This window comes from Nematolebias whitei, chromosome 16 (assembly GCF_014905685.2).
Source record: "Nematolebias whitei isolate Nwh7 chromosome 16, NemWhi1, whole genome shotgun sequence".
Classification (NCBI taxonomy): domain Eukaryota; kingdom Metazoa; phylum Chordata; class Actinopteri; order Cyprinodontiformes; family Rivulidae; genus Nematolebias; species Nematolebias whitei.
In genome coordinates, this window is record NC_056513.1 from 6,976,701 (window position 1) to 6,989,935 (window position 13,235).

Sequence of the window (13,235 nt, forward strand, 5' to 3'; positions counted from 1 at the left end):
CCCTCTGTGTGGAGCAGAGAGCTGCTAGCTAGGGCGCCCGGGGGAACAGATGGTGGAGGTTAATGTCTGTAAATCTTGTCAAAATGAGTCCATTATAAACATAGTTTTTAAAAATCTTCACGACAAATCAAACTAATACAAGTTTTATCTAAAGTCCATAAAATCACATCAGGTTGCTTTTCTTTCCCAAACAGAGTCAGAACAGTTTTTTTTCTTAGTCATCCATGTAAAATGGCGTCGAGTCATATTTTCCACGTTTTTTATTTTGGATTGTCTTTTCCGAGCACGTGGGCGTGAGTATGAGTAAATCAACCGGGCACCGTGCTGCTGACCGCTCATGCTGCTCCTGTTGTCCCATTTAAAGGTCGCACACGAAATGGAAACGGCATTAAAGCGCTCATCGGCCATGACACGTTGAAAACGTTTGCTGCGGAGATGATTCGATACGACTGCAGCTTTTGAATAGTTGCACGTTGCTGATTTGTTGATGAATTTGACCGTTCCTCTGTCTCTGCTCCATCTGGGCGTCCTTCTGTCTCTGCTTCGCACGTTCGTCCAACTCACATTCTGGATGCATCCAGTCACAAAAGGCTTTTTACATAAGAGAGTCACGAAGCACGGAGGACTGTACGTGGACTTCACCTGCTCCATCCCTCCCTGCTTCCTCCACTCTCAGACTTGCTCATCTCTTCTTCTTTTGTCTCACGGGGGGGTTGAAACAAACAATGTAGGCTGATCTATATTTGCCACTTTCCTCCGACAAGCTTTTTGCTGTAAGACAGTTCCCCGGTTCTTACCCATCTCGCGTTTCTCCTGCTTCAGTCCACTCACAGACAGGTTTCTGACACCCAATCTCTCTTTTAAAGGAATCATATGACTGTAATAGCCCCTAAATTTAGAGTACAGCAGGATATACTGTATCGACCCGGTAATGAAACACTTTTGTGACGTCACATGAAAGAGGCAGAAGAGGAAGAGATGTGGCTCTTTATTTGATAAGATCTTTTCCCTCCACTTTAATAGAGGACTTTGTACCTTATATCCAGATTTTTTTACTCAACCTGAGCATCCAGAGTTTTAAAGTACCACCAGTTTTACACAAAGACTTTTCAGGACAATGATAGACAGTAATGGTCAATGATCTGTTCTGTAATCTTCTTATGTGATTAAAATGAAACGGCTGCACTGTGGCTCTCTAACACCTCCACTGCAGTTTTGCAGGTATTCCTCAGGTTTCTTTGGTGTGTTTCAAGACGTGGCATAAGAAAATATCATCACAACATTGCTGTTTTTCATACTCTGATAGTGCATGGGAAGATCCACAGTGGGTCTATGCCACAAATTATTAGAATAATTCAAAGCTTGATAAACAAAGCCACTTTGAAACATTGCATATTCCTAAAAAATGTGTCCCCTATCATGGAACGAAGAGGGGGAATTGGAAATACCCACCATCTGTCCTTCCATGTTGTGAGGACAATAACTTGGAAAAATAGATGAGGTGCCATCTTCCATTGTCCTGTGTGTCTTCATATCAGTTCCATTCAGTTTATTTATTTAGCGCCAAGTCACAACAGAAGTCATCTCAGGGCACTGAACTGAAACATTCATGCATAATAATAATAATTTAACATTCTATATCTGAGGAGCAGACTGCTTTGAGTTTAACTCCATCACACAACTCTCATCTTGAGCAAGCATGAAGGCGACAGTGGAAAGGAAAAACTCCCTCGTGAGGAAGAAACCTTCAGCAGAACCAGGCTCAGGATAAGCGGCCATCTGCTTCGACCGGCTGGGTTTGAGAGGAACAGATACACAATGGCAGGTCAAGAATCACATGTTAAGATAGAAATAGGATCAAATGAAAACTATTCAATTTTAACAAATCATTTAAGGAAAATATTGGCGTAATAAAGGTCCCTGTCCAAAATTGGGTTTCCACATCAAAATCCATGTCTGTTGCTATTCACTACATATACAGTATACACCTTCTGAGCTGGATAACTTTAAACATAAGGAACATGCTCACTTCCATCTTGGTGTGTCTGCATCTTGGTGTAACAAAGGTCCCTATCAAAAATTGGGTTTCCACGTCAAAATCTAAGATGGCCACCGCTATACATATATGCAAACCAACCACCCCTATCATTTGAGAAAACTATGCTTTCTAATTTTTGCTTTGCTTTTAAAGTATAGTTTCCTCAAATGATTGGAGTGACCAGTGTAAGTTGGCCAAAGATTAATATGTGGTGGTGATGGCCTCGATTGGCCACCCACTGGCTCCGCCATTGCGCTTGGTGGTGGATAAAATTGCTCCCGCCACTCGCCAGGATCCACCACTCTGCACCGCCTCTTATAAGCCAAAATAAAAAATATATTTCTGCTTCTGCACAATGCAACTTCAATCTACTTCAATATTGTGCATTAAAAACATTAAGGTTTACTTGCATTCTGTTTTAATTCCTGTCCAGAAAAACATTCATGTTAAAAACTACAAACGTTCAGCGATGGGGGACATCAGCGTACCGCATGTTTATTTAAAAACATCTATTTAACCAAGAAGTCCCTTGAAAATAACATCACTTGTTGGAGATGGCAGACTTTTACAAACACAAAGTTACAAGCTAAATAGTACAACAATTGTTAAACTGCATAACCACAAAAAAAAATCCAGATTCAACATAAAACAAGTACAAGTCTAGCTTGAGAATATCATTTACCCTCTTCAGTCATAGATGACTATCAAAGCTTAAAAACATTCCCAAAAAGATAAAAGCTTAAAGCTGCAGTTTGATCCGAATATTATTCTGTGACCACGATGAAAAATATGAAAACATTTATTCTACAAGGTTCAGAAAAAGTTAAAGGAGCTTTAAAAGGAAGCCAACTGAAGGGCCGCAGCTCACAACAGGCCTTTCAGAGTATTAGAAAATAGACAAATAAGTTTACCCAGTACAGCTTTGTACTTAAAAATATAATAATCCTGTTGTCTCGTTAGGTTTAAAGGCCAAGAAACCAGACTATAACCTACACATTGATACTGTACAAGGAATTTATCGGAAAACTGACAAATTCTCCATGAAGAAAAGTAAGAACCTATATAAAAATGTCCGAGGTGCATTTAAATCAAAACTCAAATGAGTAAACCATGACAAAAAACAACACAAATGACACTAACTTTGATTGATGTCTTAAGCCTAAGCACCTCAGAGGACATTTTTCACCCGTCTGGCAGGATGATTTTCTGTTTTCGAGCGTATTGGACTAGATACTGAGCGAGGAGATGAACTGCTGAGTGTTCATCCTCTCTGCTGACTTTCCAAACACCTTTGGCAGCGACTCAAAGTACTCAGGAGTTGGCCGGCCCTCATCGTTACACCGAGGACTTGTACCTGCCAGCAGCTTCACTGCTGCCATTATTTGTCACTTAGAGGCAGATATGGAAGGCTTGGGTCAGGAAAAGTTCACCCCCTGCACATTTGAAAGGGAGTTGTTGGAGGTTCTTTATGACTTGACACAATAGGTATTATTTAATGCTTTTTTTGTGTGTGTGTCACATTTGCCTGTTAATTGAAACTAGGTTCAAGGCCTTTGTCAGAAGAACAGAAGGGTTGGCTCGTATCTGTGCTCTGGTGTAAAAATAACGATGATGATAATTGTTTGGGAGTGACAGAACTTGATGACACGCTGAGGGAAATTCGGAAGAGAACACTTTGTGTTGGTAGAGTTGTGCAACACAGTGTATTGGTGTATTTATTCACCACATGTTGTCTTTAAAAGTAAGTTTCCAAGACAGACTTCACTTTTGTTCAGTCAAACAAAGATTTTCAAATCATGCATGTGTAACCATAAACATTTTGTTGCTGATGTTGATGTATGTAAAAAAAGAAAAGAAAACTTGCACTCATTTTTATACGCCTGTTGAAATATTGACAAATTATGGGATAGTCTCCGCCTATACTGACAAGAACCTGGTTTTGGATTCAGTAACTGCACCAGAATACAGAAATGGTTAAAAACGTTTATTAAAGCAGGATCTGTGGTGGAGGTCTGGGTCCGTGGGCCGCTCGGATCTGCAGAGACAGGAGTGTTAATGACTGGGCTTGGACTGTGAAGTTGCTTAAGACAAGCAAGGCAGTCACTAACCTTCACATTCAGGCAGAGGGCTGAATCCGTGAGACAGGAGGATCCGATGACGTCACCAGTGGTGGTAGAGCAGAAGCAGAGCTGTGCAGCTTAATGTGTTGAGGCCAATCCAGAATCAAGGTCCAGTAGATCGGTCCGAGGTCGTACACAAGTGGTCAGTGTTCCTAATGCATATCCTGAGGGCAAGGCGAGAGACGTAGTCGGGGCAAGGCAGAGTAGAGTTGTTACCGTGGTCAGAGAGACTGGTCCAAATCCAGCAGGGAATAAGCAAAGCGAAGAGTCCAAGAGGCAGGAAATAGGTCAGAACCAAGAAGTCAAACGAGGCTGTGGTATGAACGCTGGACATCTACTACCGAATGTTCGATAATCTGGCACTGGTTGATAGTGAACATGGAGCTTAAATAGGCAGGTGAAGAGGTGAATCTGATGAGTGTTGATTGCTGTGAGAAAACAAGGGAGGCGTGGCAAGGCTTGGAGAGAGCAGGCTTGAGCTGAAGGAAGGGCCATTTAACTAAGCAAATAGGTCTGAGCCTCCATCCTATTGGATAATTACTGCATGGGTGATTATCTTTCAGCTGCAACAAGTTATTTAACCCCAACTGGTGCAATGAGTTGCTTCTCATTTCTTAAACAACCGTGTTGAAAGACACGTCGCGTGGTCGTGGAAAAGATGTCCGTCTGTTTGAGAAGGGTCAAATCATCGGCATCAAGCAGAGAAAACATCAAAGGAGATTGCAGAACCTACTAAAATTGGGTTAAGAACTGTCCAACGCATTATTAAAAACTGGAAGGACAGTGGGGACCAATAGTGTTAGAGGAAGAAATGCGGCCAGAAAAAAATCCTGAATGATTGTGATCGGTGATCACTTAAACGTTTGGTGAAATCAAATGGAAGAAAAACCACAGTAGCACTCAGGGCTGTGTTTAATAGTGAAAGTAAAAGCATTTCCACATGCACAGTGTGAAGGGAACTCAAGGGATTGGGACTAAACAGCTGTGCAGCCTTAAGAAAACCACCAACCAGTGAGGCTAACTGGATAAAAAGGCTTCAATTTGCTAGGGAGCATAAAGATTGGACTCTGGAGCAATGGAAGAAGGTCATGTGGTCTGAGTCCAGATTGACCCTGTTCCAGAGTGATGGTGCATCGGGGTAAGAAGAGAGGCAGGTGAAGTAATGCACCCATCATGCCTAGTGTCTAGTCATCAGTGCAAGATCTTGGTGAAAAATTAATGCAACACTGGATGGAAATAGATCTTGTGACGTTGCAGAAGCTTATCGAAACAATGACACAGGGAATGCATGCTGTAATCAAAGCTAAAGGCAGTCCAATGAAATATTAGTGTGTGACCTTTTTTTTTTTTGGTGGTGACTTTTTTTTGGCCAGGCAGTGTAAATGTCATCAATGTAGTTTTTAGACCTGGACATTTGGATTTTTGGCCTCAGATGTTTTCCGTCAGAGGAGAGCTCCCATGCAGGTGTCAAAACACAGCGTTACTTTTATAGATTGTACAGAAAACTAAGGCTATGTTCATTCACACTGCAGGCAAAGGGGCCCAAATCAGTATTTGTATGTTTTATTTTTCCCATATCCAACGCTTATATAATTTTGTTGGTCTGAATGTGAAATGCGGATCAATTTAAACATTTTCCTGCACCCAGTTTAACGTCTTTTACAATAGTTGAGTAATTTTGTTTCCATAATGGAAGTGTTACTGTTGAACCACAGTTCTTCCACTTCTAACCTGATATTTCTGGATGGGTTTTTGAGAGTCTGGAGCTGATGGCACTGCTGAACATCTGATTTATTTGCCGAGTTGAGTTTCACTTGGCGACCACTTCGCCTACGATCTTCAGCTCTGCTTGTTTTTTTTTGTTTTTTTTGTTCAAAGTTCTCGAATAGCACATCCTGAAACTGATCTGCTTTGAAACTTTTGTCTGGGACGTATGTTGCTCGTGCTCAGTCTGACGTGAGACATGAAACTTTTAAACCTTTTATATGACTATTATCTACTGGTATTTAAAATAGTGACTGTGGTTTGCATCCGTTGCAAGGCGGTGACTTTTTTCATACATGTAATAAATGTTTTTCCACTCTGAGTCCTTGTCAAGTCAGATCAGCACACAGATTTATTTAAGTTTCTCAGTTTGTACAGAGCGTCTAAACATTGTAACAAACGGCCACATCTCTGACGAAATGTTTACCTGAAGTCACTCCACCCCCAACCTGCTGCTGCTTTGAGCATAAACAGACGAATATTCATTTGTAGTTTTCTCTGAGTAAGAAACTGAAAGCATCACGACGTGTTGTCATCGTCTGGAGCAGTTGCCACCTCGCCCCGTGAGTAAACTCTGACACACGGTGAGCTCGGCTGACACGCTACCATCTGTGTTGTGTTCTGTGTGCTGCAGGATCCCTGGCAGGCTCAACGACAGACGCACGCCGCTCGGAGAGCTCAACTGGATCTTCACCGCCATCACCGACACGATCGCCTGGAACGTGTTGCCCAGAGGTGAGGCTTCACCCTCAGTCTGGTTCAACACGACAAAGTCCTGCTCACTGCGCTGTCCCGTCCAGCTTGGACTTAAGATAAAACAGATTGTACTTTAGGGTGTTTGAATTTAAAATGTGAACTCTATTACCCAGAGGCAGATAAAACCTAACGCTCACCAGCTGCTCAACAAGCAACTAGCATTTTGTGTCAAAAGTGTAACATTTTATTATTTTTTTATTCTCCCATCAAAGGCAGGATATGGTAAAATCTCTGCCCATAAACTTTCTTATGTCCTGCCCATAACTTCTGATCTGTTCAACATAACTTAACAAAACTTCATACACATATACATCATCACCGGACAGTTGCGTAACCTTTTCATCACCCCAGCTCAAAGGTCAAGGTCACAAATCAAGGTCAAATTCATTCATTCAACCTTTATTTATACAGGTTAATCCCATTGAGCCTCAGGGACTCATTTACAAGAGAGATCTGAAGTTAACAAAGAGCGATGACAACAGTGGACAATCATAAAAGGATGCATACAAATAGAGAATAGCAAGTGAAAATAAAATGGTATTAAAAAAACAGCTAGTTTTTAAGGCAATGTAGAAAACTAAAAACGAGAACATGTCTGCTTGGTTTTTGCCAGGAACTTAGATGAGGTCAAAGTTGACAGCTTCAGATCTTTTTGCAAAATATTCCAGGAAACAGGAGCAGAGTAGTAGAACACCCTTTTGTCTAGTTTAGGCCTGTCACAATAACAAATTTGGCTGGGAAATTAATTATCTCAGAAATTATTGCGATAAACGATAATATTGTTGGAAATTTGACAATAATTAGTAGTTGTCCAATTTAAGAAGAAATGTTGGTTAATTAGTTTTGAGTGCAGTACCTTTTTTGACCACCGGATGGCAGTATAAGATTGTTTGAACCAAAGGATGGATAGTGAGGGAGGAGCAGTGTCTCTTTAAGAAAAATGGGAGGGAGGCCCCTTGACGTGACATGGGCTGTCTCTCCTTCCTTTTTTTCGGCTCTCAAAATGACGGATGCTCGGTGTGGTTTGAGCTCCTTAGCATAACATTTTTCACACAAAGCTTTTAATAAAATTTAAAAAATCAGTAAAGAAGTTCTCAGCTTCTCTTTGCAGAGAAAAACAACTTTTTAGACGAAGACACGGGTTTCAATCGTGAATTTTGGAGCTTCGACAAGACAAAGGTTTTTTCCCTGAGGTCGGCCTGTTAGCTAAGCTCGTAGCTTAGCTTCTCAGCTTAGCTGCTTTTAATGGTTTAAAATACGCGATTTTGGACGGTTAAAACAGATTTTAAAGAGAAAGGGAGGGGTCAGTGAAGAGCACCAGAGTTGAGCTTTTTGTCTTCGAGTGTCTTCAGTAGAAAGAGAGACACGAAGATACGATAAAGCTGATAAATGAAAATGAGTTTGATCATTTTCATTTATCATGCGATTAATTGATTTATTGTTTATTGTGACAGGCCTAGCTTAGTCTGCACTGAGGGAACACTGCATGTAATAATGTCCTGAGAATACAAGAATACAACTACAAGGTCTTTGTACAGGCCATTGCTATAAATTGCTGAAAGGCAAGAGCTCTGGGGCTGGACATCCAGCAGTTATTGTCATTAAACAAGTATGGCGTTAACCTGTCTAAATAAAGGTTGAACGAATGAAAAAAGTAAGCGTTATGGTTTAAAACCTAGTTTAATTTAAAAATGAACCCATTGGTGGGCCAAACTGAGTTCATCGTTGGGCCTGATTTGGCCCCCGGGCCGCCAGTTGAACAGCCCTGTACTAGAGATTGATCTTTTTCTTCTGATAAACTTTCAGAAACATTTGTTGTAAAATTGTTCGCATCAATTGTTGGCATACAGACCAGACACTACTGAAGGATTTATGTATGCCGTAATAGTTTCCATTTCTTTTCTTTTTTTTTACATTAAGGAAAACGTTGGAACACCAATCAAACCAACAAACAAGTGTCAAACCCATTATCGTTATGTTTTTAAAACTCGTTAGCAAATGTACTTCTAGGTAAAAAGCAGGAAATCTCAGGTGGTTTATGATATAAAAACATTGATTTTTATTAAGTTACAGTTAACATCGTTTGAGGACTCAATGCAGTAAAAATAAACGAGTCCAGTTTAATTCCAGTCAAAATGCAGGAAGCTGCTTATTCTTATGAACATATTAATCAATTAGTAGAACCGTAATGAAATTGTATTTTCAACTTTCTAAATGAATATTTTCACGATCTATATGACCTTAAAGCATGTGTTGAGGATGACTCAACTACTGCCACGTCAAGGTTTAACTCAGTATCTGTAAAAATGATCAAGTTGTAGCCATTTTCTGTTAGTTTAGGTCCGTTAGTTGTGGCAGCCATCTTGAATCAAGTTGACACCAACAGTTGTAAATGTACATCTGATATTTACTTCCTTGTAGTTGCATTAAAATCCGTCCACGTCATGAATTATTTTGCTAACAGACCAGTGAACACTCTCACAGATCCAGGCAATCATGTTATAAAAATAAAATCTCATTATATATTTTGCTTTAATAAGCCGGTTACTGATGTTGGCGTAGAGCTTGCAGATTCATCACAGCCCGTCTAATTTCCTCGTTTGAACGTGTCGTGGCAATGATGACAAATGAAAAGTCTCGTGTGTTCCAGCTCTCGGGGAACCAGAACTGGGACATCTTTTATAAAATAAACTGTATTTCTTGGTGTCAGCAGTACTTTAAGGCTTTCAGAACATCCCCAGTGGCTGAAATCATCAAGTTGTTGATCAAATATGCCTGAGGAGCCGTTTGAGCAGGTTGGCTTTCCAAATTGAGATTAATTCTGTTTAGAGTGTCTAACGCTTTAATTGGGGATTTCGCTTCTGCCATAATTTTGCAGGCAGCATGCAGGTGTGCACACACAGACCACTAACCATCACCCACAGGTAGACACAGACAAATGTGTCTGCACATTTACAGCTCACTGAATTAAAGTTATATTTTGGTGAAAAGTGATTCAGTAAAGTGGTTCTCTAATGTCTTGGTTCCTATAGTTACTCCACGGCGAACCATGAAATGGCAAGGACAGGATTCTAAGATGATCTAGAGATTTCAAACTAATCTTAAAAATGGTTGCAGATTGAATAATTTTTGGTATAAATAAATTTTTTGAAAAATTTAAACAGGACTCTGGAATTAATAAAAACATACTTTTAATGCTCGTTTTTCTTTACGTGAGACCCTCGTTTAATGATTAGTGGTGTTGGTGTTCATACATTTTAATTATTAATAGTTTAGGTCACTAATCTGTAATTTACTTGTAAACCTTGACGACTTAACCACTGGTCTGATGTGAGTCTGCACATCGCTCTTTAGCATGTGTTTGTTTGTGTGCACCACACTAAAAACAGCTGTCTCAGGACTTCAGAAAGAAGATTATAGCCACCCATGTTAACTTTAAAGGCTATAAAACCATAGTTCCACACAACTTCATGTTCCTCTGACCAAAATTGACATGATTAATAAAAAATATAAGGTTTGTGGCACTGTAGACAATTTCCCAGGATGTGGACGCAAGAAGCCATACGACCCCAGGTTGATCAGATGAATAGTGCAGATGTTATAAAAAGGGTTAAATAAATCCTAAACCATTCAAGTGAAGGTCTAGATACGTCGTTTTCGGATCAAACCATCTGTCACTCATAATAGGCTGTGAAATAAGACCCAGGAGAACTCCCACCACTGACAGAAAACACAAAAACAGACAGAAAATCGCCGATCTGCAAAGTTTCTGGAAGAAGTTTCAAGTAAGGAGTCGCTGCAGAACAAGAAATGTGCCGGTCGTCCCCTAACGTAGTAGGGTCCACCCAGAATGGGTGGGTTGCACTCATGAAAAGTGATTGGCCCGATCCACGGATTCAGGAAGTAGGAGTTCCAAAATAAGAAGCTAGTTTACGTTCACTAAGGCTTAAATGGGTAATTAGCAAAAATGAATTCCACCATCTATTCTCAGACATTTAAATAGAATAGCTTGAACTAATGTGTCATTTCAATATAATTTAAGAAAAGTGTTATTTAGTTTTAAACCAGTCATTGTGTCTTCAGGCTGCATATTTGGCTATAAAGGGATCCGAGTTATACCACAATTCATGTGTAAAAAAACAACCAAAACAATTTACATTTTTGCTACACCTAGCAAACATGTATTAACAAGCACCTACCTTTAAAGTTATAACAAAGAATGCACAAAATAAACGTTAAAAATGGTTTATCGCAGAATAAATGCTAATTAGTGTAAAAGAACAGAGACGAGTACAATTACTGTAATAATAAAGTTTTGAATGGCCATGTCATTCGTTTATTCTTTAGCTTTATGCTAATTAATTAGCTAAGTCTGAGCTAATGTGATATAGCTCTTTTTTATTGAAACACCACATTCCTGACTCTTGGGTCAATCGCATTTTGTGAGTCCAGCCCGCCCATTCAGTGTGGACCCTCCCACGTTGAGCAAGACCCGCCCCGTTGTGTTCAACAGGGACATGTACTTGGAAGTTTCAGAGTCTGATGCGATGAAACTCTAGCTTTATGGGTAGTCGCATCAGCCGTGCTTTATATTGTGATGGAAGGACACCAGCAGATTCACCCATTGTGTGTAGATATTTGCATTCACGGCACATTCAGAATACCTCATCGCTCACCTGTTTCATCTTTGCCACTCACATCCAGTCACAGACCCAGAGACTCCCAGGAGGCAAACTGTATCCCAGTTAGAATTGCAATGTGACAACGCTGATGGCTGCCAAAGCCTTTTTAAAGCCTCGGGGCTCTGCTGGTAATGAAGCAGCCCACATCAGAGAGGAGCCCCGTAATGAAGGTACTAGACACACACACTGCAGCTGTGCACTTGGTCCCTAATCTGAAAAATCCCCCGCACATAAACAGTGAAATTATATTCATAAGCCAGAAGAGTGGCAGGGGATGGACTGTGCCTCATAAGAGGAAATGACTGAACACATTAATGAGATAAGAAAGTGTTAGACTCATCTTTTAAACCTGGAGTTTATCGTTCCCTGTATTCTGTAATTAAATACACAATACTGTAGTGAGTCACGTGGGTACGTGTCACTTGTTGTATGACAAATATATGTGTATATATTTATGCATACTTTTCACGAGTTCTTCATTTTTCTGACTGTGTAATGTCGTGCATTGAATTTAAAGGAATGCGAACGAGAGACGTTATTATCTTTGACCCATCAAATGAATGGAGTCATTTATTTTCAGAATCAAAGTTTAACATCAAACATTTACATTAATTTGGCAAAATATGAAAATAATAACAGACAGTTTCACAAATAATGAACTTCAAATCACTCGGCGGTGATTTGAGGACTTTGCTTCAGATATTTCTAAAATATCTGTACTGATTTTGTGAGAGAGAAGAGTTTAAGATGAAAGGAGATTATCTTACAGAGAACTATGTGAGGGAATTTAATCTGTTTGACCAGAAATTGCACGCTCCGTCAGATCTCAGCTTTGCCCACGGTACACTTGGTCGAAGAAGAAGTTTTACCTTGTTGATGATCGATCACCTCAGTAAGAATCCTTTTCAACTGATATCAGCGTCTCCGTTGAGAACTGCTAAAATCCTTAGAGAGTCGTGCGTGGTTAGCTCAAACAGAAATTATAATTCCAAACGTCTCTGGATTCTCGGCAACTCCAAAACTCTCCATAACTCTAGTTCTCTTCTGAACTCCTTCAGAACTTTTCCATTCTCCATGGAATCTACTGCACTCTTTGGAACCGACTGCACTCTAGACTCGACTCATAGAACCGGGAAGTTGTCACATTTTAAATGAGTTTACTTCCGAGTTTACTTCAGAGCTTTCTGATTCGTGGATGGACCAGAAAGAGGAGTGGTTTTTTGACGTAAGTTATTATCAAAAGTCAAGGATTGTTTTCAACATACAGAAAAGATTATTGCAGTCGACCAGACTTCGTGGAGTCTCACACTTGGTAATCTTTTCAAATAGTAAAACATGACATTTCTTCTTCAGTAAACATTTTAGTTGACCGAAAACCAACCTTTCACATACTTACGACTTGACTCATTTCAGACAGAAAATCAAGAAATGCATATTCAGGTGATTTCTTCTTTGAATGAGGAATAAAAATCATTACTTACTGTTTATGTAAAATAAAAATGAGTAGTTCTTTTCAACCTGTAAAGCATTGAGTGAACTAACACAATTTGATTATCAAAACATTTGTAAGACAGTAATGATTATAAAGAATTGTCTTTTCTGCTTGATTAATTCAAGAAAGAAAGTCATCAGATGGCCCAGACTTATTCAGATTAATGAAAATAACAGTCTCTGTCCATCTGGTAGATTTGAGGTCAGATAGGGGTCAGACCAGGTTCACTACAATACTGTCTGCTTGTCTTTAAACTGATCACTTTCCTCTAATTATCTTCAAAGGCCACACTGTTTTGGTCCAGTACTCAATAAACTTTGTACCTTACAAAGGTCTTGTACACACTATTCTGTGTACTTTTACTAAGGTCAAGTACTCCGTAA

At 39.8% G+C, this 13,235-nt stretch overlaps 1 protein-coding gene across 2 annotated transcripts in view; it reads left to right on the forward strand.

Annotated features, from left to right (window-relative positions):
- The window catches only part of rptor (regulatory associated protein of MTOR, complex 1), a 196,939-nt gene that overhangs the window by 92,370 nt on the left and 91,334 nt on the right, over positions 1-13,235 (forward strand). For both annotated transcript variants that reach the window (XM_037689604.1, XM_037689605.1), the window contains exon 8: positions 6,557-6,657. In XM_037689604.1, coding sequence (XP_037545532.1) covers positions 6,557-6,657 — 101 coding nt within the window. The remainder of the gene's footprint in view (positions 1-6,556; positions 6,658-13,235) is intronic.